General features: G+C 51.3%; 1 protein-coding gene across 1 annotated transcript in view; it reads left to right on the top strand.

Annotated features, from left to right (window-relative positions):
* znf423 (zinc finger protein 423) overlaps positions 1 to 24,623 on the top strand; it is a 161,032-nt gene that overhangs the window by 83,073 nt on the left and 53,336 nt on the right. The window contains 1 exon segment of the mRNA XM_046352421.1: positions 532 to 616. Within this exon segment, the coding sequence (XP_046208377.1) occupies positions 532 to 616 (85 nt within the window).

Below are 24,623 nucleotides of genomic sequence, written 5' to 3'. Positions count from 1 at the left end.
AAAAGATTTCCCTCATACAATACTATAAACATTTTAACGGTATTGTCTAGCAGTGTGTCAGTTCCCAGTGGCTAGCGTGTCAGTAAGAAGTTGTGCTCAGTTAGATGTGTGAATTCATGGCTGCGTTTCATTTGGGCCCGGCGGGGCCTGCAGCTCGGCCCTGCTGAGGCATTGTGTGGCCTGTTCGCTCTACTAGATATTGACAGTGAGGTCCCTGGGACGCTCAATCTTTACCTCCGCTTTTGTTTCAGCTCAGTGTAACAGCAAGAAGAAACCTCTAACCCCCCCCCCCCCCCCCAGTACATCCTTTCTGTATTGTGTGTGTGTGTGTGTGTGTGTGTGTGTGTGTGTGTGTGTGTGTGTGTGTGTGTGTGTGTGTGTGTGTGTGTGTGTGTGTGTGTGTGTGTGTGTGTGTGTGTGTGTGTGTGTGTGTGTGTGTGTGTGTGTGTGTGTGTGTGTGTGTGTGTGTGATTGAATGAGCAGTTTGATTCCCTCTCTAAAACGATTGTCTACCTGTCTGTTGCATTGCAGAAGAAGACGTACCAGTGCATCAAATGCCAAATGACCTTCGAGACAGAACGGGAGATCCAGATCCACGTAGCCAATCACATGATTGGTGAGTCAGCCTAGTCTCTTTGTGTGTTTACGCGTGTGTGTTTGTTATCTCTGTGCCCGTCTCTCCTTTCAGTTTCCTCTGGCTCCACAGCCTTCTGTTTGGCCTAGCCCTCGCCTTCTCTCTCCCCGGCCTGCACAGCACACAGGTGTGAGACAGACAGGTGAAATGAACAGCTCTATTTGTGGAGCTGCCGCACTCGACAGCTGTTCCATTGTTTAACACTTGACTGCGCAGCTGAGGCCGTGGCTGCAGGTCTGATTGCTCCGTTAACTCTTCACTATGTGACCAGGGGTGTGACTGCAGGCCGTGCAGTACAGTAAAAGGGCAACAAACATTTCCTTTTCTTGCTCTCCCTTTTTCCTCTTCATTACTGGACTTTGTCCCAGACAATAGCCCTCAATGTCTCTCTCTCTCTCTCTCTCTCTCTCTCTCTCTCTCTCTCTCTCTCTCTCTCTCTCTCTCTCTCTCTCTCTCTCTCTCTCTCTCTCTCTCTCTCTCTCTCTCTCTCTCTCTCTCTCTCTCTCTCTCTCTCTCTCTCTCTCTCTCTTTCTCTCTCTCTCTCTTTCTCTCTCTCTCTCTTCTCTCTCTCTTCTCTCTCTCTCTCTCTCTCTCTCTCTCTTCTCTCTCTCTTCTCTCTCTCTCTCTTTCTCTCTCTCTCTCTTCTCTCTCTCTTTCTCTCTCTTTCTCTCTCTCTCTCTTCTTTCTCTTTCTCTCTCTTTCTCTCCCTCTCTCTCTAACATGTGTGCACTCTAGGACATTATAAGGACAAAGTATTTTTTTCTCTGCTCTACCAGTAACATTGAAATCTATGTACAATATAGGAAAATGCTAAGGTTTCGGTAAATAGCAGGTTCAGTTTAGTCATTTATGAACCAGCCATATGGTGAATAACCAACATTGTCCTCTGCAGTATAAAATAATGGCACCGTAGAGCATTTCCTTTGTATGGTCTGATTGGCCACCCACTACTAACCTTGTGTGTTCACCACCTCGCACTGACCTCCACACCTGGATGTAGAGGACACTGTGGAGAGTTAGGAGGCATGGACGATCACATTACCTCACCCACAGTATGCATATCATTGTAATAATATGTTGTAAATAGGTCTCCAAAAAAGTTAGCGAGACCTTAGAAGCAGCCCAAAGATGCCAGACAGACTCCCCCCTGATTCCCACCAGGTGGATGACATTTCCTAGCACATGCTATCTGGAGGCAAATCAGATTTACAGGCTCTGATGCAGCACAGAGGTATGTGTGCTCAAACTGAAAAGTTCCTCTGTAGTTTTTTTTACGGGCTTCCTCCCTCTGTGTTGTTATTCTGTAACTAATAATTGCTGCTGCAGTGTACTGTAGTGTAGATTAACAAGCTTGGCCTGTGAGTCATTTGAGAGAAAAAATGGCAGAACACTGAGAGCCGCAGCGACTCTCCAGCCTTCTCCAGGCCTGACAGCTGATATCGGAGTTGTGCCGGTTGATGTATTTTCAGTGCGTGGGTCCTCCTGAGTCCTGCAGTAGTTGTCTAGAGAGAGAGAGAGAGCTGGTACAGAACAGAACCACAGCTATAGTGTACAGGCGTGCTGCCTATCTCAGCCCAGTCTGGCTGGGAACAGAGCTTCTCTCCAGGCCCATCCCATCCATGTCCCCATGCTCTCTCTCCTCCCCCATCTCCACCTTCAGCCCTCCAGCCTGAGAATCCTCTCCTTTCAGAGCGCTCTCTCCCCCTAAAAGACTGTACCGCGATGGGGAGAGATAGGGGGTGCTTGAAGGGGGAAAGGCTGAACGCTCGTCTCTCTCAGCCGCCATGGAGGGAATTTTGGGTTAATTAACATCAGAATTTTCAGAAAAACTGGAGATTAATTATGGAATTGAGGCAGATTATTTTCAATAATGTTATTATTTTATTTCTTTCGAACCTCTCTTCAAAGATGGATGATGTTTTTCAACAGTGAAAGAGAGCAGTGTCTTTACCTTTATCTGTCGAGGCGTCTGTGGTGAGAAAATTGAGGAGAGATCACAGAGGAGGAGTTTTCTGCTTTCCCTCTCACTCCTCTCTTTCTTGGGGAGATTACGAAACAATCATTAAAAAGCTACGCTATCTGTCGGCTTTGATATATGACTGCTGAGGTCATCCCTGAGCTTTGGTATATGACTGCTGAGGTCATCCCTGAGCTTTGATATATGACTGCTGAGGTCATCCCTGAGCTTTGGTATATGACTGCTGAGGTCATCCCTGAGCTTTGATATATGACTGCGGAGGTCATCCCTGAGCTTTGGTATATGACTGCTGAGGTCATCCCTGAGCTTTGATATATGACTGCTGAGGTCATCCCTGAGCTTTGATATATGACTGCTGAGGTCATCCCTGAGCTTTGATATATGACTGCTGAGGTCATCCCTGAGCTTTGGTATATGACTGCTGAGGTCATCCCTGAGCTTTGATATATGACTGCGGAGGTCATCCCTGAGCTTTGGTATATGACTGCGGAGGTCATCCCTGAGCTTTGGTATATGACTGCTGAGGTCATCCCTGAGCTTTGATATATGACTGCGGAGGTTATTCCTGAGCTTTGGTATATGACTGCTGAGGTCATCCCTGAGCTTTGGTATATGACTGCTGAGGTCATCCCTGAGCTTTGATATATGACTGCTGAGGTCATCCCTGAGCTTTGGTATATGACTGCTGAGGTCATCCCTGAGCTTTGGTATATGACTGCTGAGGTCATCCCTGAGCTTTGATATATGACTGCGGAGGTTATTCCTGAGCTTTGATATATGACTGCGGAGGTTATCCCTGAGCTTTGGTATATGACTGCTGAGGTCATCCCTGAGCTTTGGTATATGACTGCTGAGGTCATCCCTGAGCTTTGATATATGACTGCTGAGGTCATCCCTGAGCTTTGATATATGACTGCTGAGGTCATCCCTGAGCTTTGGTATATGACTGCTGAGGTTATTCCTGAGCTTTGGTATATGACTGCGGAGGTTATTCCTGAGCTTTGATATATGACTGCGGAGGTTATTCCTGAGCTTTGGTATATGACTGCTGAGGTCATCCCTGAGCTTTGATATATGACTGCTGAGGTCATCCCTGAGCTTTGATATATGACTGCTGAGGTCATCCCTGAGCTTTGATATATGACTGCGGAGGTTATCCCTGAGCTTTGATATATGACTGCGGAGGTCATCCCTGAGCTTTGATATATGACTGCTGAGGTCATCCCTGAGCTTTGGTATATGACTGCTGAGGTCATCCCTGAGCTTTGATATATGACTGCTGAGGTCATCCCTGAGCTTTGGTATATGACTGCTGAGGTCATCCCTGAGCTTTGATATATGACTGCTGAGGTCATCCCTGAGCTTTGGTATATGACTGCTGAGGTCATCCCTGAGCTTTGATATATGACTGCGGAGGTTATTCCTGAGCTTTGATATATGACTGCGGAGGTTATCCCTGAGCTTTGGTATATGACTGCTGAGGTCATCCCTGAGCTTTGGTATATGACTGCTGAGGTCATCCCTGAGCTTTGATATATGACTGCTGAGGTCATCCCTGAGCTTTGGTATATGACTGCTGAGGTCATCCCTGAGCTTTGATATATGACTGCGGAGGTTATTCCTGAGCTTTGATATATGACTGCGGAGGTTATTCCTGAGCTTTGGTATATGACTGCTGAGGTCATCCCTGAGCTTTGATATATGACTGCTGAGGTCATCCCTGAGCTTTGATATATGACTGCGGAGGTCATCCCTGAGCTTTGATATATGACTGCGGAGGTTATCCCTGAGCTTTGATATATGACTGCTGAGGTCATCCCTGAGCTTTGATATATGACTGCTGAGGTCATCCCTGAGCTTTGATATATGACTGCTGAGGTCATCCCTGAGCTTTGATATATGACTGCGGAGGTCATCCCTGAGCTTTGATATATGACTGCGGAGGTCATCCCTGAGCTTTGATATATGACTCCGGAGGTCATCCCTGAGCTTTGATATATGACTGCGGAGGTCATCCCTGAGCTTTGATATATGACTGCGGAGGTTATCCCTGAGCTTTGATATATGACTGCGGAGGTCATCCCTGAGCTTTGATATATGACTGCGGAGGTCATCCCTGAGCTTTGATATATGACTGCGGAGGTCATCCCTGAGCTTTGATATATGACTCCGGAGGTCATCCCTGAGCTTTGATATATATGACTGCTGAGGTCATCCCTGAGCTTTGATATATGACTCCGGAGGTCATCCCTGAGCTTTGATATATGACTGCTGAGGTCATCCCTGAGCTTTGATATTTTACCCTCCTCTTTTCTCCTAATAGAAACCCTTCAGAATGCGCAAGTCTTAGTTCTCACTAGGCATTTCCAACCTAAAATGTCATGAAACATTTTACCTTGTACACACATTCTATATTATACATTAGTTTGTTAGAACAGTAGCAACAGTGAAGGTATTCTGCATTCTACTCCATTGTTTACAGTTCGTAAGGTGATGGATGCAGTCTTCATCATTGTGGCAGAGAGGGAGTTTTGGAATGAGTGATCTAGAACAAGAGGTCTTCAGTGTGTGTTGTTGTCTGTGCGTCACATCACTAATGATAAAGTTCCGGCGGTGCGGCTTAGCTTGTCGACGCCTTGGTCAGCAGTGATAATCATGTCCACTTCATTTCTTCCTCTCCGCTACTTCGTTGGTGTTCAGACATTCATCTTACATTTCCATACATGTTATTAATGTGCATCTGCCGTCACAGGCCTGTGTGTGGTAGAGAGATGTGTGTGTTGTGGTTGAGCTTGGGTGGGTATCTTTTGTCATATATAATATCTGAGCCCCTCTCATAACAAGTCCCCCTGATGTAACTGAGATACCTGAAATAAACTCAGCTGCACAGTTGACATTGACACACACACACACCTCCCAATTGTACATCCCTGCTCTCTTCACATTTGCACGGTGAAGATGTGCACTGCTGACACCTCCCCTACCCGGCCCTGTTATCCACAGTGTGACATTTGTGAAGGTGTGATCATACCCCCACTCTCCCCTCCCAGTTTTGTATTGGATGATCATTAACAAGGTGACACTGCATCTCAATCAGTTTACCTCCTGAAAGCTCTAACATCTGCTCAATGCGGCTCCTATCTCCTTCCTGTGTGAGTACACTCGTGTGTGTGTGTGTGTGTGTGTGTGTGTGTGTGTGTGTGTGTGTGTGTGTGTGTGTGTGTGTGTGTGTGTGTGTGTGTGTGTGTGTGTGTGTGTGTGTGTGTGTGTGTGTGTGTGTGTGTGTGTGTGTGTGTGTGTGTGTGTGTGTGTGTGTGTGTGTGTGTGTGTGTGTAGGGGGATTTGTGCAACTTCCCCACTGTCACTTATCTTATACACCTCTACCCCACAGAGTGTGTGGATGCACACACACAAACTCACTTAGCATTGAAGATGTTGAGATCTCCCTAAAGCCTAAACCTGGAACTGTCTCTGTGGAAAGGTTGGGACACAGTTATTGTAGAGTGAAGAGGTGCATGTGTGGTTAGCAAAGCTCCGTGAACTGATGTGTTTAGCTGAAGTTGATGCTTCCCTCAGATGACTTGTTATGCATGCATCCTCACTAGCTGTGGATTTATTTTTGTGTTGCTAGCCAAGTTTGAGTGTGGAGGGTAATCGATGAGACGGGGAGAAATGGAGGAGCAGGCACGGAAAAGTCCTTGATTACATGGAGAAAAGGGGGTGTAAAAACCTGGTGTTTTAATTCATCTGAGTGGTGCGCCAGGCAACTGCCATACGAGAGGCCTTCACCAGGAGGCAGTGGACCTAGGGGAATGGGTGTATTTCTCCCACTGCCTGTCCATTCCTATTTCTCTGATTGTTTAATGTAGACGTACCACGGCTGGGTGGAGAGGAGACTGCCTAACAACACGGCTCAGACAGCTCACACTGTCACGTGTGATTACACTAGCAGAATTATTATTCTGTTACACTCACATCAAACACACAGATAAACCTGCTTACCTACGGCCTCCCTCACCTTGTTAAAGATTCACCCCCCCCCCCCCCCCCCCCCCCGTCACATTGGCCTGTCAGCGTTTCTCCACTGGGAGTCTATTTATTTAACTAGGCAAGTCGGTTAAGAACAAGTCAGTTAAGAACAAATTCTTATTTAAAATGACGGCCCACCCCGGACTACGCTGGGCCAATTGTGTGCCGCCCTATGGGACTCCCAATCACGGCCGGATGAGATGCAGCCTGGATTCGAACCAGGTACTGCAGTGACGCCTCTTGCACTGAGAGCTCGGGAGACTGGAATGTGATTATGCAGCTTTCCTCATGGCTGTTGCCAGCGTTTTGCTCTGTCCTGGAGGACAGGTGATTTGAAGGGAGGCAGCGAGACCTCCAACTGTATGATCTAATCCAGTAATGTGATAGAGTCCCCCAACGCTGCACTAACTGCTCACAGGGTAAAGCAGTGTAGTGTGTACCCATGGCCCCCTAAAAACCCTGTCAGACTAAATCAGATATAATGGGATGAGAGACACAGAGAGAGAGAGAGAGAGAGGGGAACTGCTCTCTGTTATTAAAGACTTGTACCTTTTCCTCTTCATCTCTTCAGCATGAATGTGTTAATATGGCAATTCCTTGGCACTCGAATCGTCTTCAACAGTGTATTTGATCATTAAAGTAAGTGCCCATATTCTCCCTAACACCATGCTTCATAATAGGAATGAACAACGTGATGGTGTCATAAATAATACATTTGACATATGTTTACACTTTTCCAATGAGTACATCCTACAGTATACTAACACCCACCAACTGCAATTTTGTGTACACTATTTACACTCTCCGCCCACGATACATTTCTACACAGTGCCAAAGCCAAACAGCCAGCGACTCTACATCTCATCTCTCGCCCTCAGATGGAGAGCAGAGGAGAGAGAGAGAAGCCATTTTGGGCCGGGGTGATAACCTGCCAGTGGGGACAACCCAGTGTTCTGCTATTGTGTTGTAAATCCCTGCGGCGTGCCTGCCGTGTGGGCTGTGACTGATGCCCATGTCTGCGCACGATGGAGATAACCGCAATAATAATAGTCCAGCCCTTCCAGGGGGAAGCAGACAGAGAGAGGGAGTGAGAGGCCACATGCTGAACAATAGGAGTGTCGGACCAGAGCCCCTCATTTCCCAGGGAGAGAGAGTGTCAGAGAGCCAGATCACTTTCATTTCCTTTCCCCCCAGATGGAGGGATACCACTAGCAAGACAGACCGTGGGGAGATGACAAAATAGTAGAAAGGTGGCTGCTGAGAGAGGGGAAAGCTGGGAAATTCTGAAGTAAAGGAGAAAAGAACAGAGTAGAGAACGATAGAATATTTAAAGAACAGAGTAGAGAACGATAGAATATTGAAAGAACAGATTGAAGTCATTAGTGAGGACTAATGTGGGGATTGAGGTTTGGATTTTAAGAGCCTCTAAATGTCCATGAAGACGTAGCTATTTAACTACAGGCAATCAGGCATGACTACAAATGACTATTTTGTATGATGTGGTGAAGCCTTTACGTTTAAGACAAAAGCTATCACAGCAGTGTCTACGCCATTTTGTTTTCCTCAGAATGACAGGGAATAGGGATGGAAGGGTTGTTCTAGGAAATTGCATACAGTTCAATGGTTCTGCATCTTCCCTATTTATAGGCTAGAGGGGTGTAAGGTTGGGGGGGGGGTTGTTGAGGGGGTGCTGTGCACCACGGTGGGGCCACCCCCTGGGCCCTTGACTGGGGGTCCCACCTATGTGGTTAATCACAGTGCTTTTTGAGTTCAGAGTGTCATTTTAACCCCGGCTTGGCAGGACTCAGCGGGGCAACGGGCCCAGCGCGCCGCCCCGCCCCCTGCTGGCAGGGGTGGGAAGAGCAGGGGGGGCAGAGCGTTACCACGCAAACTCACACCTGCAGGGGGCTCCTCCATGCTTTGCAGCTGCACAGCGGAAAACAATAAAGCCTGTGGAAAAAAAGGCCAGTGTGGTCCTGAGAGACACCAATACACAAAGAGCGGAGAGAAGTGAGGGAGCGGGGGAGAGAAGTGAGGGAGCGGGGAGAGAAGTGAGGGAGCGGGGGAGAGGAGCGGGGGAGAGAAGTGAGGGAGCGGGGAGAGAAGTGAGGAGCGGGGGAGAAGTGAGGGAGCGGGGGAGAGGAGCGGGGGAGAGAAGTGAGGGAGGGGGGAGAGAAGTGAGGGAGCGGGGGAGAGAAGTGAGGGAGCGGGGAGAGAAGTGAGGGAGCGGGGGAGAGAAGTGAGGAGCGGGGGAGAAGTGAGGGAGCGGGGGAGAGAAGTGAGGGAGCGGGGAGAGAAGTGAGGGAGCGGGGGAGAGAAGTGAGGGAGCGGGGGAGAGAAGTGAGGAGCGGGGAGAGAAGTGAGGGAGCGGGGGAGAGAAGTGAGGGAGCGGGGAGAGAAGTGAGGAGCGGGGGGAGAAGTGAGGAGCGGGGGAGAGAAGTGAGGGAGCGGGGAGAGAAGTGAGGGAGCGGTGGAGAGAAGTGAGGAGCGGGGGAGAAGTGAGGGAGCGGGGAGAGAGCGGGGGGAGAGAAGTGAGGGAGCGGGGGGAGAGAAGTGAGGGAGCGGGGGGAGAGAAGTGAGGGAGCGGGGAGAGAAGTGAGGGAGCGGGGGGAGAAGTGAGGAGCGGGGGAGAAGTGAGGGAGCGGGGGAGAGAAGTGAGGGAGCGGGGGAGAGAAGTGAGGGAGCGGGGGAGAGGAGCGGGGAGAGGAGCGGGGGAGAGAAGTGAGGGAGCGGGGGAGAAAGTGAGGGAGCGGGGGGAGAAGTGAGGGAGCGGGGGAGAGAAGTGAGGGAGCGGGGGAGAGGAGCGGGGGAGAGAAGTGAGGGAGCGGGGGAGAGAAGTGAGGGAGCGGGGGAGAGGAGCGGGGGAGAGAAGTGAGAGGAGCGGGGGAGAGAAGTGAGGGAGCGGGGGAGAGAAGTGAGGGAGCGGGGGGGGAGAAGTGAGGGAGCGGGGAGAGAAGTGAGGGAGCGGGGGGAGAGAAGTGAGGGAGCGGGGGGAGAGAAGTGAGGGAGCGGGGGAGAGAAGTGAGGGAGCGGGGGAGAGGAGGGGGAGAGAAGTGAGGGAGCGGGGGGAAGTGAGGGAGCGGGGAGAGGAGCGGGGGAGAGAAGTGAGAGGAGCGGGGGAGAGAAGTGAGGAGCGGGGGAGAGAAGTGAGGGAGCGGGGGGAGAAGTGAGGGAGCGGGGGAGAAGTGAGGGAGCGGGGGAGAGAAGTGAGGGAGCGGGGAGAGAAGTGAGGGAGCGGGGGAGAGGAGCGGGGGGGAGAAGTGAGGGAGCGGGGGGAGAGAAGTGAGGAGCGGGGGAGAGAAGTGAGGGAGCGGGGAGAGAAGTGAGGGAGCGGGAGAGAAGTGAGGGAGCGGGGGAGAGAAGTGAGGGAGCGGGGGGAGAAGTGAGGGAGCGGGGGAGAAGTGAGGGAGCGGGGGAGAGAAGTGAGGGAGCGGGGGAGAGAAGTGAGGGAGCGGGGGAGAGAAGTGAGGGAGCGGGGGGAGAAGTGAGGGAGCGGGGAGAGGAGCGGGGAGAGAAGTGAGGGAGGGGGAGAGAAGTGAGGGAGCGGGGGAGAGAAGTGAGGGAGCGGGGAGAGGGGGAGGGAGCGGGGGAGAGAAGTGAGGGAGCGGGGGAGAGAAGTGAGGGAGCGGGGAGAGAAGTGAGGGAGCGGGGGAGAGAAGTGAGGGAGCGGGGGAGAGAAGTGAGGGAGCGGGGAGAGAAGTGAGGGAGCGGGGGAGAGAAGTGAGGGAGCGGGGGAGAGAAGTGAGGGAGCGGGGAGAGGAGCGGGGAGAGAAGTGAGGAGCGGGGGGAGAGAAGTGAGGGAGCGGGGAGAGGAGCGGGGGAGAGAAGTGAGGAGCGGGGAGAGGAGCGGGGGGAGAGAAGTGAGGGAGCGGGGAGAGAAGTGAGGGAGGGGGAGAGAAGTGAGGGAGCGGGGGAGAGAAGTGAGGGAGCGGGGGGAGAGAAGTGAGGGAGCGGGGGGAGAGAAGTGAGGGAGCGGGGGAGAAGTGAGGGAGCGGGGAGAGAAGTGAGGGAGCGGGGAGAGAAGTGAGGGAGCGGGGAGAGAAGTGAGGGAGCGGGGGAGAGAAGTGAGGGAGCGGGGAGAGAAGTGAGGGAGCGGGGAGAGAAGTGAGGGAGCGGGGAGAGAAGTGAGGGAGCGGGGAGAGAAGTGAGGAGCGGGGAGAGGAGCGGGGGGAGAAGTGAGGGAGCGGGGGAGAAGTGAGGAGCGGGGGGAGAGAAGTGAGGGAGCGGGGGAGAGAAGTGAGGGAGCGGGGAGAGGAGCGGGGAGAGAAGTGAGGGAGCGGGGGAGAGAAGTGAGGGAGCGGGGAGAGAGAGCGGGGGGAGAAGTGAGGAGCGGGGGAGAGAAGTGAGGGAGCGGGGGAGAGGAGCGGGGGAGAGAAGTGAGGGAGCGGGGGAGAAGTGAGGGAGCGGGGAGAGAAGTGAGGAGCGGGGAGAGAAGTGAGGGAGCGGGGAGAGAAGTGAGGGAGTGGGGAGAGAAGTGAGGGAGCGGGGAGAGAAGTGAGGGAGCGGGGGAGAGAAGTGAGGGAGCGGGGAGAGAAGTGAGGAGCGGGGGAGAGAAGTGAGGGAGCGGGGAGAGAAGTGAGGGAGCGGGGAGAGAAGTGAGGGAGCGGGGGGAGAGAAGTGAGGGAGCGGGGGAGAGAAGTGAGGAGCGGGGGGAGAGAAGTGAGGGAGCGGGGAGAGGAGCGGGGGGAGAAGTGAGGAGCGGGGGAGAGAAGTGAGGGAGCGGGGAGAGAAGTGAGGGAGCGGGGGAGGAAGTGAGGGAGCGGGGGAGAGAGCGGGGGGAGAAGTGAGGGAGCGGGGGAGAGAAGTGAGGGAGCGGGGAGAGGAGCGGGGGAGAGAAGTGAGGAGCGGGGGGAGAAGTGAGGGAGCGGGGAGAGAAGTGAGGGGAGCGGGGGAGAGGAGCGGGGAGAGAAGTGAGGGAGCGGGAGAGAAGTGAGGGAGCGGGGAGAGAAGTGAGGGAGCGGGGGAGAGAAGTGAGGGAGCGGGGAGAGAAGTGAGGGAGCGGGGGAGAGAAGTGAGGGAGCGGGGGGAGAGAAGTGAGGAGCGGGGGGAGAGAAGTGAGGGAGCGGGGAGAGAAGTGAGGGAGCGGGGAGAGAAGTGAGGGAGGGGGGAGAGAAGTGAGGGAGCGGGGAGAGAAGTGAGGGAGCGGGGAGAGAAGTGAGGGAGCGGGGAGAGGAGCGGGGGGAGAGAAGTGAGGGAGCGGGGGAGAGAAGTGAGGAGCGGGAGAGGAGCGGGGGGAGAGAAGTGAGGGAGCGGGGGAGAGGAGCGGGGGAGAGAAGTGAGGGAGCGGGGGAGAGAAGTGAGGGAGCGGGGAGAGAAGTGAGGGAGCGGGGAGAGAAGTGAGGGAGCGGGGAGAGAAGTGAGGGAGCGGGGAGAGAAGTGAGGGAGCGGGGGGGAGAGAAGTGAGGGAGCGGGGAGAGGAGCGGGGAGAGAAGTGAGGGAGCGGGGAGAGAAGTGAGGGAGCGGGGAGAGGAGCGGGGAGAGAAGTGAGGGAGCGGGGGAGAGAAGTGAGGGAGCGGGGAGAGTGAGAAGGGAATTCAGAGCGAGCAGATACTGCCTTAGCAACCCAACCTACAGCAACAAATAAGGTAAAGAGAGAGACTGTATTGTTGTTGTCAATACCCAGCTGTTTTTAGCACCCTTCTGTTGTACAAACTCATGGTAGCTGATACAAATATTTGTACGGTACTACTGCTACTACTGATATTTGGCCAGAATATGCGAGCGGCGCACCATTTTGTCTGTGCGCGTGGGCAGACATACTTCAGGACAGGAGCTCTTCCATCTCACACGCATGGCCTCTTCCCCACCCCTTCTCACTCTCTCCTTTACACACACATCGACACACACACGGCTCTGCTCTCTCCACCACGTCCTGAGGAAAAGCATGCAGACACTAATGCCGCCCTAATCACCGGCGCCCAGAACTCACAGCACGCCCGCTCTCCTTTCAATCGCCTTAATCAGCCAACACATTTCAATTAGCATATTGTGTTTAACCTGACTTTCATCTTCTTTTATTGATAGATTTAGCTGTACCCCCCCCACTTTCTCTTTTTTCCTCTACCCCACCCCCTCTCTCTCCCCCTCCTCCCGTCTCTCCCCCTCCTCCCCATTCCAGTAACTGTACAAGTGGAAGAGATCAGTGTAATGGAGACACGCATTAAAGCATCTACTAGAGTTTCTCCCCTCAGCAAGGCCACAGTCTGAAAAACCGAACTCTGGATCCAACCACTTTAGTTGAGCGCTGTAGCCTTATGACTGATGCTCATGAGTTTCTTCATGGGTATTTCCATCATATTTATTTGCTTGGGATATGAACTGTGACTGGATATTAGTCCGGGTCTTAGGAATACAGAGAGGAGTGAGTTAGTTTATCGCATTGAACGATACAGAGAGAGTATCCGGTGCATGTTACAGTAGCCGCTGCCCTACCATAACCCCCCCATGTATGAACCCCCCCCTCTAACCCCCATCTAATCATGGACCTACTGACTAACTGTCACCCTGCCTTCTCTTTCCACCCACCTTGCCTGTCGGACGGCCTGTAGGAGAACCTGCCCATCTGCAAGGTTTGTCCCCCTTCTCTCTCCGTACCAAGTTGTGTGAATGGAGCCCTGCCTGTTGAGCACTGGGAAAGAGTGGGGAGGGGGACCGGCCCATAGGGCTACATAGGGCTACATAGGGCTACATAGGGCTACATAGGGCTACAGGGCCATATGGCAGGACACTGCATGATGCACACGAGATAATAGTGCAAAATACTCCAAATCAAATAGAAATAGCAGCAGACTGCTTAACTGGCATGGCTACAGTGTAAAGATGATCTGTAGCGCCCACTCTCAACACAAACCCTCTCATATTCTTTGCACACCAATGTAAAGGTCCACACCCCCCACCCCCGATGGCTGTGTGTGCATGATGAACCCCCCTCCCAGCCAGGCCCAGGGTACAGCCACTCACCTGAAACTAATTGCCCTCTGGGGAGCCCAGCTAATGATGCGTCTCATTCTTTAATTCTTACTTATTCATTTCAAGGAAGTTAGCGAGCTAGCGCCCCGAGCATGAACCCAGATGAGCAGCGTCCCGGCTGATCCCTTTAACCCAGAAGTGATGTCACAGTACAGCACTATTCATGTTACTGCTCCTCTACTCTGGCACACACCTGACCTCTCACTGGTAAATCAGCGCCTGCTATCAGAGCCACGTTCCCAACGGTAGTGCTGCTGTCTTGAACTTTAAGCCATATGTTACCCTTAATGCATGAGTGATGTTTAAGATGCCTTCTGCCCTCCTGTGATGTTCTAAGTGTTATTCCAAGCATGCTCTTCAGTGACATCATGAGACTAACCCTTTATACGGAGGCCAGACCTGTAATCTTCCTGTGACGGCCCAGCCATCGGTCTCTAGTGATGTATGTCTGTGTTGCGCTCCACTAGTAATGTCTGAGGAGTATTCCCTAGGGCAGTGCCTGAGCAGTCTCCTTTTAGTGTTTGCGCGTGGTGTGTGTGTGTCGAGATGAAGAGCGAGTGAGGGAGAGGCGCTGGGGAGAGAGGCCTGGTGTGGGCTCTGTGTGTCACTGAAGACCTAATGAGGCAGCACACACAAAGCTTTAGGAGTCAATGGATGTGGATAATGTGCATGATGGCTCACTCCACTGCGTGCATGAGTGTGTGTGCGCCCCGTGCCAGCCTGATAGCCATAAGGCAGTGTTTTTGAGCGATGAAAGTTTTGCCCTCTGCCTTCAGTCCACTGCTCAAATAATTATTGTACCATCCATGAAACTCCTTCAAATAGTCACCATCTGAAGTATTCCTCCATATCTGTTATTCCCCCTGGCTGTAGAACATTGCAGTGTAAATGTGGTCTGTTGGAGGATCTTGGTTCTCTACTGGCCTCCACTGAACACCTAGTAACACACAGTAGAGATGCTACGAACATGGGAACAGATGACAGGCCCCTCATGCACATCCCTCACCACCTGGAGCCAGCCAGCCAGAACACCAGAGGGGAGGGAGGGATGGAGGGAGGGTGGATGGAAGATAAAGGGAGGGGTGGGGGGGGTGGATGGAGGATAAAGGGAGCGAGGGAGGGAGGGTGGGATTTATTTTATTTTTAAATGTTACCTTTATTTTAGTAGGCAAGTCAGTTAAGAACAAATTCTTATGTTCAATGAAGGCCTTGGAACAGTGGGTTAACTGCCTGTTCAGGGGCAGAAAGACAGATTTCTACCTTGTCAGCTCGGGGATTCGAACTTGCAACCTTTCGGTTACTAGTCCAACACTCTAACCAGGGTGGGGTGGATGGAGGATAAATGGATGGAGGGAGGATGAGATGGAGGGAGAGAGGGATGGGGGATGGAGGGAGAGAGGGATGGATGGATGGATGGAGGGAGAGGATGGATGGATGGAAGGAGAGAGGGATGGATGGATGGATGGAAGGAGAGAGGGATGGATGGAGGGAGGGAGAAGGAGATGGCTGGAGGAAGAGAGAGTGGGAGGGAGGATAAAGGGAGGGAGAAAAGGTTAGAGGGAGGGAGGGGGGAGAGAGGGATGGAGGACAAAGGGATTGAGGGATGGGGGAGGGAGAGTGGAATGGAGGATAAAGGGGATAGATGAAGGGTGGGGTGAATGGAGGATAAAGGGATAGATGGAGGGTGGGGTGAATGAAGGATAAAGGGATAGATGGAGGGTGGGGTGAATGGAGGATAAAGGGATAGATGGAGGGTGGGGTGAATGGAGGATAAAGGGATAGATGGAGGGTGGGGTGAATGGAGGATAAAGGGATAGATGGAGGGTGGGGTGAATGGAGGATAAAGGGATAGATGGAGAGAGGAGGGGTGGGGTGAATGGAGGATAAAGGGATAGATGGAGGGTGGGTGAATGGAGGATAAAGGGGGATGGATGGGGTGAATGGAGGATAAAGGGGATGGAGGGTGGGGTGAATGGAGGATAAAGGGATAGATGGAGGGTGGGTGAATGGAGGATAAAGGGATAGATGGAGGGTGGGTGAATGGAGGATAAAGGGATAGATGGAGAGAGGAGGGTGGGGTGAATGGAGGATAAAGGGATAGATGGAGGGTGGGTGAATGGAGGATAAAGGGATAGATGGAAGGTGGGGTGAATGGAGGATAAAGGGATGGATGGAGGGTGGGGTGAATGGAGGATAAAGGGATAGATGGAGGGTGGGGTGAATGGAGGATAAAGGGATAGATGGAGGGTGGGGTGAATGGAGGATAAAGGGATGGATGGAGAGAGGAGGGTGGGTGAATGGAGGATAAAGGGATAGATGGAGGGTGGGGTGAATGGAGGATAAAGGGATGGATGGAGAGAGGAGGGTGGGGTGAATGGAGGATAAAGGGATAGATGGAGGGTGGGGTGAATGGAGGATAAAGGGATGGATGGAGAGAGGAGGGTGGGTGAATGGAGGATAAAGGGATAGATGGAGGGTGGGGTGAATGGAGGATAAAGGGATGGATGGAGAGAGGAGGGTGGGGTGAATGGAGGATAAAGGGATAGATGGAGGGTGGGGTGAATGGAGGATAAAGGGATGGATGGAGAGAGGAGGGTGGGGTGAATGGAGGATAAAGGGATAGATGGAGGGTGGGGTGAATGGAGGATAAAGGGATGGATGGAGGGTGGGGTGAATGGAGGATAAAGGGATAGATGGAGGGTGGGGTGAATGGAGGATAAAGGGATAGATGGAGGGTGGGGTGAATGGAGGATAAAGGGATGGATGGAGAGAGGAGGGTGGGTGAATGGAGGATAAAGGGATAGATGGAGAGAGGAGGGTGGGGTGAATGGAGGATAAAGGGATAGATGGAGAGAGGAGGGTGGGGTGAATGGAGGATAAAGGGAAAGATGGAGGGTGAGTAGATTTGGTATTGCTCCTTTATGGATCTACTCGACCGTTTCGTTGTGATCGGAGAGGTTTCAATTGTTCCACAGAATGTCAGCATACCTCTCGTCATAGAGACAACATAATGTAATGTTGTTGCATTGTTTACATGCACATGAGCACACATATGCACATGGTCATAGGCAGACAGCCCGTCAGAAGTGTTTGAGTCAAGTAGCCTCCCACAGAATCTAGGTAGCAACTAACCCAATAATAGTAACTACTTTACGGCCATTGTATTCCTGTCATTCCCTCTTTCACTTCTTGTCTTTCTGTGCCGGTCTCTACTGCATTACTCTAGTTACCCCCACTGAGCATTACATGTTTGAATGTAAAAAAGCAAGAATAAAATAGCTCTGATGTTGGTGAAGTGTTTGTTTGCAAGGCTGAGTGCTCTTTGATCCCCCTGAGAGCTTGTTTTTTCCACGTTTGCGCTTGATTTGCTTCTTATGCTGTTTATTAAAAGTAATTACAAGCTGTTTGGAGATCTATAAGAGAACTGCTCAAGGGAAGCTCCTCCAAAATGTGTGTGTGTGTGTGTGTGTGTGTGTGTGTGTGTGTGTGTGTGTGTGTGTGTGTGTGTGTGTGTGTGTGTGTGTGTGTGTGTGTGTGTGTGTGTGTGTGTGTGTGTGTGTGTGTGTGTGTGTGTGTGTGTGTGTGTGAAGAATGAAGAGAAAGAAAAGGGGGTGTAGCATGTAATACATTTTTAAGTGTGTGTTTCATACCAGTGTAAGTATGTACACTAGTTTGTGCGTACAAGCACTAATACCAGCCCAGGCTTTAATGTCTGTGTTATACAGTGGTAGAGAGTGTATTTGCGCATCATACCTCATGTCGGCTTGTGCTTAGTTTAGTGATGGCAGTGGTGCACCTGCCCATCTCATCTCCCCCTCGTCCCCGCCCCACCCGGCTCTCACACCCGCCCAGGTGCACCTGCCCATCTCATCTCCCCCTCGTCCCCGCCCCACCCGGCTCTCACACCCGCCCAGGTGCACCTGCCCATCTCATCTCCCCTCGTCCCCGCCCCACCCGGCTCTCACACCCGCCCAGGTGCACCTGCCCATCTCATCTCCCCCTCGTCCCCGCCCCACCCGGCTCTCACACCCGCCCAGGTGCACCTGCCCATCTCATCTCCCCTCGTCCCCGCCCCACCCGGCTCTCACACCCGCCCAGGTGCACCTGCCCATCTCATCTCCCCTCGTCCCCGCCCCACCCGGCTCTCACACCCGCCCAGGTGCACCTGCCCATCTCATCTCCCCTCGTCCCCGCCCCACCCGGCTCTCACCCGCCCAGGTGCACCTGCCCATCTCATCTCCCCCTCGTCCCCGCCCCACCCGGCTCTCACACCCGCCCAGGTGCACCTGCCCATCTCATCTCCCCCTCGTCCCCGCCCCACCCGGCTCTCACACCCGCCCAGGTGCACCTGCCCATCTCATCTCCCCTCGTCCCCCCCCACCCGGCTCTCACACCCGCCCAGGTGCACCTGCCCATCTCATCTCCCCCTCGTCCCCGCCCCACCCGGCTCTCACACCCGCCCAGGTGTGGCTGAGCCAGCTGCTGGGGAGAATGGGACAATTACCCCCCTCTCCCCCTCTCCCTGCTCTGTCTGGTAATTGTTAAAAGACAAACAAGCCGCTTGCCTTTTTGCGCATGATGAACACGGGCCAGCTACAATTAGCTCCTCGCTTAATTCGTTAAGTATTCTGAATGTATTTTCTCGAGTGACGGCGGCATCTGTCGCAGCTGGTGAGGAAGGTGTGGGGTGCGGTGGTGAGAGGCGGTACGGGGGGGGTGCATGGGATTAGAGAATCACACGCCGTAATACATCACACTGTCCTGAGTGCGAGCTCACGGCGGAGGACAGAGAGCTGCGATGGAGGAATGCGGTAGTCCTGGACGGGGAGGAGAGTAATAGAGACGAGTGAATCAACAGAGAACAAATCAGTTCATCTCTGACTTCCATGGTTCTCTAAGGGTCTTTGTAAAGCTCTTAATGGCCTGGTACCTCATAGTTTATTTAGAATGGCAGATAGTTTTTAGTCTTTCTGATGAAGTCAGGTACAATGATAATCCTCTGTGCTAATTAGCATCTCCTGTCTGTCTGTTGGAGGTGATTTGAGTCTGATACGTCAGAGAGGCTCCAGGTGGGATTTATGAGAGGATGACACAGCTCATCTCTCTCCACTCCCAGATCACCCGGGATGTCAGCTAGAAAGGATTGTGGGGAAAGTTTGCAGAACGCCCCCTTCCTTATAGCTGCTGAGGGGCGGTGGTGGAGATCCCAGCGCGGCACGGCAGAGCCCCCCCCCCCATTAGCTTCTCTGTGTGTGGAAGAGGCAGGCGTCCTCTGTGTTCAAAGCCCCACTCCCAGGATGCAAAGCGAGGCTCCCAGAGTGCTGACAGGCTGACAGACACAAGCAGCTTTGATACAGGGCTAGTGAGCATCACACGGTTAAATAGGAGAGGGGAGGAGGGAGGCAACATGAGGGAACGGTACAGCTGGGAGGACTCTGGCAACCTGATGTGGATTAAGATCCAAGCTGCCACGGGTTTTCTGGGATTTCAAAATATTTGTTACAAACTTTTTGTTTTACTGTATATTATTTCTCCCCAAATTCAAATCAAGAAGTTGTGGACTTTATGTGGTTACACTGGGCTTGAATTGGTCTCATTGGTGAAAAGGCAGTTAGGCAGACAGTACTGATGGAAAGAGTGAGAAATAGTAAGTAAGAGATTATTATGTCAGTAGAGAGAGGGATGTGGGAGTTGGCAGGAAAAGGGATCAGTTGGACGGTGGGGAATGAAGGTAATTTGGCAGGGTAAGGGAGTGCGATGAAGAGATGGAGAAGTAGTGGAGGACTGCATGATCAGTGTTTTTGACGGCAGCAACCTGGAGGGGGGCAGAGATGTCCAGAATGGCCACTGATGGAAGGAGGCTGACCTTCCAAAGCCACGGAGAGGTTAAGATCAGGGGATTGATGGAGAGAGGGATAAGGGACAGACACAGGGATGGGAGGATGAGGAGAGGGTGGGGGTGTGAGCAGAGCGATGGCTGCCTGACAGGGGCTCTCCCGGATTTTGGCACGCGTTCAGTCTGCGCGGGTGAGCAGCTGGACTTCATTAGGCGCTGGTGTTAATTACTGGGACCAGGCTGGAGCAGCTAGAGGAAAACACTCTCCTCAGCCAGGGTCACCTTGAAATCGATCGTTTAGCATCAGATAGAGAGATGGATGGATGGAGTGAGAGGAAGAGAGCGAGGCGCCCATTCTTTTTTTGTCACGAGTGAGTGTGTACTGATTCCTGGTTGTGATTCAGGCTGTAATAAGACATAGGTAGGGTTGGTTCATTAGTGATTAGTGATCACTGATTGCTTTTGACGTTGTTTTACAAATGACCATTAAATGATACAGCTGCTGCTGATGTGGAGGGAGGCGGAACATGGCAGCAGATCAAACCAGTACCAGTCATCCTCATGCATACGGAATACCGCTGTGGGTGAATGCAGCCGGACGAGGTACACTGCATCTCACTGATCTACGGTTGCTGTTCTGCTGCTGTGGCGTTGGGATAGTAACACTAGGGGTAGTTTATGAAGACATTTGATACAACCAGGTTCTGTACACACACACACACACACACACACACACACACACACACACACACACACACACACACACACACACACACACACACACACACACACACACACACACACACACACACACACACACACACACACACACACACACACACACACACACGCACACGCACACGCACACGCACACACGCACAAGCTGTTTTAGCAGTGAGGTGCTCAAGGTTTATCTTGGCTGTGTTTTCCTAATTACAAAGTAAGACGATGGGAAGAGACTGAAATGAAAGGAAGAGAAAGCACTGGAGAAATGCTGGAACAATAGTGTCCCGTTCTTATCGTCTCCCTCTCAAACAGCTGTGTACAATGGTGTTCTCTCTATTCTGCTACCAATAATAATACAAAGGTCTCCTACAATTTCCTCCCTAATTCTCAGCCATGACTGTTTTTCAGGCCTTTTTTTTGTCTTTCACTTTTTTTCCCTCCCCACAGAAAATCAATGCATTCTGATTCAGTAATTTCTCAGGGTGCACTGCTCTGGGCTCCCTGTGCTGAGAGAGGTGACTAATCCGGTCATGGCAGCGTGAACCTTTCCTTTTGTTCCCTTCTCTCTCACCCTTCGTCTTTCTCTGTTTCCTCCCTGGTTCTCTCATCCCTCTCTCTTTCTCTCCCAACACTGTCTCATGTGCTGCGACATAGCGCAAGAATTCATTGGAATTTCCCAGCCTTCCCGGGCTCTCGTGAAAAACACTCATTTGTGACGGTGCCAACCTGCTAATGGCGGATGTCGGGGTCCTGCCGAATCCCACCTCCGCTCCCCGGCGCTCGGTGCCGCGCGCTGCCTCACATACATCTGCCAAACTCAGCTGCCAGGGAGCAGCGTAATTATCCCGTCGGAGCGAGAGAGACGCCTCCATGCCGTCACAACTGGGGCTTCATTAGAGACCTGCACCAGTGGAGATGCTACGGCGCCCCCAACGTGTGTGTGTTTGTGCATGCGTTATGCATGATGCTGTGGGTGTTAGGATTGTCTGTATGACTTTGAGGGTGTTTTGTCTAATGTAACAGAAATACTTCTTACCCTGAGTTGAGAGCTGAACTCCTATACTGCGTCAGTACAGTGATGATCTTGCGCAATTATCATAGTTCACCTTTCTTTTAGTCGCAACACTGCATGTCAGGCCAGTATTTTATTTAGTTCCCCCTCTTCCTTTACTTCAGCAGCCCTGTGCATATCCCTGATATTGTAATTGTAGTGCTGTTTTTGGCAGGCCCCGTGCATAGTGAGGCAGTAATAGCTGTCTGGGGCTGGGACGGCTGGGAGAGGCTGGGAGGGGAAAGGTGTCGCTGGTGGTAAGTGCAGGGTTATTAGCATCTCCTGACGGAGCTGAGACCTGAAAGCACAACTTCTGCTCCCTGGGCCGTCACACACACCAGCTGTGGCTGACTACATGGCAGTGCATGAGGTGATGGGGAGAGACTTAGAGTAGACTGTGCCGGAATGTCTTCAAAGGTAGTTAGAAACAGGTATGAGTGCTTACGCTAGGTTTACCTGTGGAACTCTTTACTGAATAGTGTGCAGTTTAAGAGCTATATGTAGTTTCATCAATGCATCCTCTCCCTCCAGCTAGAAACCCCAACATCCATGGAAGCCCCCCCCCCATTTACCCCCCTGACAGCTAGCAGGTATCCAAGAGAGTGCCCAGGCCCTTGGCCCTGCTCTGATTTCCCCTGCGCCCTCCCAGCCAGGAATATCTTCATCTATTACTGCTGCAGGAGAGACGGAGGGAGGCCAGGAGGGGAGTGGGGAATTGGGGACTACTGGGGATGTGTGTGGGGGGTCAGTATGGAGAGGGGTAGGGGGCACGGGAGTGTTCCTTTTTCTTTCTGGGAGTTCTTGCAGACCTGCATTAAAGTAAAGCTAGGATGACGCCTGGTCCATCGTTAATCTGTCCACTAGCACAAGTAAAGAAATGGCAAGGGCGTTATAATTCTGGGTGTACTTGAGTGCGTATGTGTGGGCTCTTTGCAGTATCATTCAGATTTTCCCTAATAGAGAGGAACATGCCCTAACCATAAACCCCCTCTGAAGAGCCTCTACCCACAGGACTGACAGGCTTTCTCTGGTGCATGCCAATCCAAGCACTGTCTAAAGGAAATATGAACCTGATCTCCCAGCCTGAGACACTGTGTGTGAGCCAAACTGAAGGCTAAACTGAGATCTCAGATCGTCATCTCTAGATGTCTGGTGGTGTGAACAGTGGTGTAATGTAACTTCAGTGCCATCTCCCCTGGTTTAATCCAGTGTAGTATGGATCAGATCAGTGATTGAAAGGTACCACTGCCAGACTACTCTATCCAGTCCTGGTAACTGCTAACATGAGATATCAAGGGTTAAAGGGATAATCCACCCCCAGAAAAACAATTCTGGACACTCCTGTCAATTTGGTGAAAGCCTATGTTCTGTCAGTGGGTCAAATAAAAAATGTTCCCATGATTTAACTTCTAAGTGGTCCGTCTGTGAAAATCAGGAAATTGTTTGGGAACGCGTCATGGCTACATAACTCTCGTCTCTGGAGATGGGGGATAACACGCTGTCACTTTTCATACCGCTTTTAAAAGAATGATCTGTACTCCAGATCGCCAAATCGGCTAATAGATGGTATGGCCATACTCGTCTAGAACACATCCGTCTGTTTATACCGTCATGACAAAGTATATATTTCGCTTAGATGTGCTTAATCTAAATAATGTACCAAATTATTCAACTCTGTTTCTCCTTCAAGTATCATGTCACAATGGTGTCTGTGGAAAACCAAGATATTACCCCCCCCACACTGACTGTCGAACCATCGAATTCATCTTGTCATGCTGCGTCACGTGGTTGCTATGCTAATCATCGGGCATTCTCAAAGTTAGGCTATGAGTCGAGAAATCTGTCTATTTTCCTTGAAAGTACGTAATGTCACGATTCCAAAGTTATTCGATATTACAAAGAACAAGTTAATTATCTCATATCTTGGAAAATATTTGCAATGTTGTACTCCTTGTTCACAAAATTCATGCTAATGTTCTATTTTTGAGCTAGCGCCCAATTGACTCTCACCACTCCCTGAAGGAGAGCTCTCCTTGCCCCAGAATCACCCAGAATGCACCATGCGGCCCATTGACGAATTATGGGCAACATTTACAAAAACAATAAAAGCAACGTTACTCTGTGCTTTGGGCAGAGACGCCATTTTTGCTCACTGGCGGATAAAACCTGCAAGTTGAACTGAGTGAGTTAGACTCCTAAATTGACAGTGCAGTTTGTTTAGGCGATTTTACAGCTAGCTACATGCTTTTCTAGCTAAATACCTAGCTAGCCAGCCAGCCCAGACAAAGAGATCATTTCCTTGTGGGTTTTGTAGTTGACTTGAGCTGCAACAGATTTCCAAAAATGTTTCTAAAGTTTCTTTACCAACCTCGTTCTCACAACAAAATTAAACATTTGTTTGTAAAAAAAAATCTTCACATATTAGTGTTATTTAACACTATTTAACTGTTAATCATAGGAATTAATGGTTGGGGTGGATTGTCCCTTTAATGAAGGGTCTATGGTGTCTTCAATCAGTGTTCTCTCAACATGTTCAACAATAATGTTTATACATTTCATTCTTCCCCATTTCTCTCTTTCAATCTCAACCCTCTAGAAGAAATAAATATTCCTTTTCTCTGAGAGACTGAAGCTATTTGGCTGGAGAGAAAAGAGAGGGAGAGTGAGGTCGGTCCGCCAGTCACATTAAAACACGCTGACAGTCTTGGTTTCCACACTAAACTTTCAACAAATAGCTTTCTGATCGATAGTTTCCCAACAGCAATATTTGGTATAAATACGTGTCTTTCTCATTACACCATGAGGCGGTTGTCTCCACGGGCGTGAATAATTTATCCCCCCAATGTGGACAGAATGCTAAAGGAGGGTAGGCCTCTCTCTTTCTCTATCTCTCTCTTTCTCTATCCCTCTCTCTCTTTCTCTCTCTCTCTTTCTCTATCCCTCTCCCCTCAGCCCAGGGAAGAGGGGGAAGCGACCTAGCAACTGTCGCACAATTTCTCTACATTTTCAACCTATCCCTCTCTTTCTCTCTTGCTTATTCATGCAAACTCAGTTCCTTCCTTCTGCTATTTTGTTCCTTCACTTTTCCCCCCTGCAATCTGCACTCTGTAATTGTCTTGGCGTTACATTTGGGTATTCCTAGTTTCTCACTGACCTGACATGGTGTTCAGGATGTAATAATAATGACTGTTTTTGAGTTCTAACCCATTTCAATATTCTCACTACCCATAGAGGCCTCTACTAAGACAATTAAACACTCACTGCCCTGGTTTTTCTAAGCTAGATCGTGGACAGTATCTCAGGGACGTACCAGTCTGGGGGGTAGTGTGTGTGTGGGGGGGTAGTTTCACCCCTCCCAGTTGCAGTAGTGTGACAGCCCACCCCTCCAGGGCTAAGGTCA

Source organism: Oncorhynchus gorbuscha, linkage group LG01 (genome assembly GCF_021184085.1).
Source record: "Oncorhynchus gorbuscha isolate QuinsamMale2020 ecotype Even-year linkage group LG01, OgorEven_v1.0, whole genome shotgun sequence".
Classification (NCBI taxonomy): Eukaryota; Metazoa; Chordata; class Actinopteri; order Salmoniformes; family Salmonidae; genus Oncorhynchus; species Oncorhynchus gorbuscha.
Note: the sequence above shows the minus strand (reverse complement) of the source record. Positions and strands in the feature narration are given on the sequence as shown.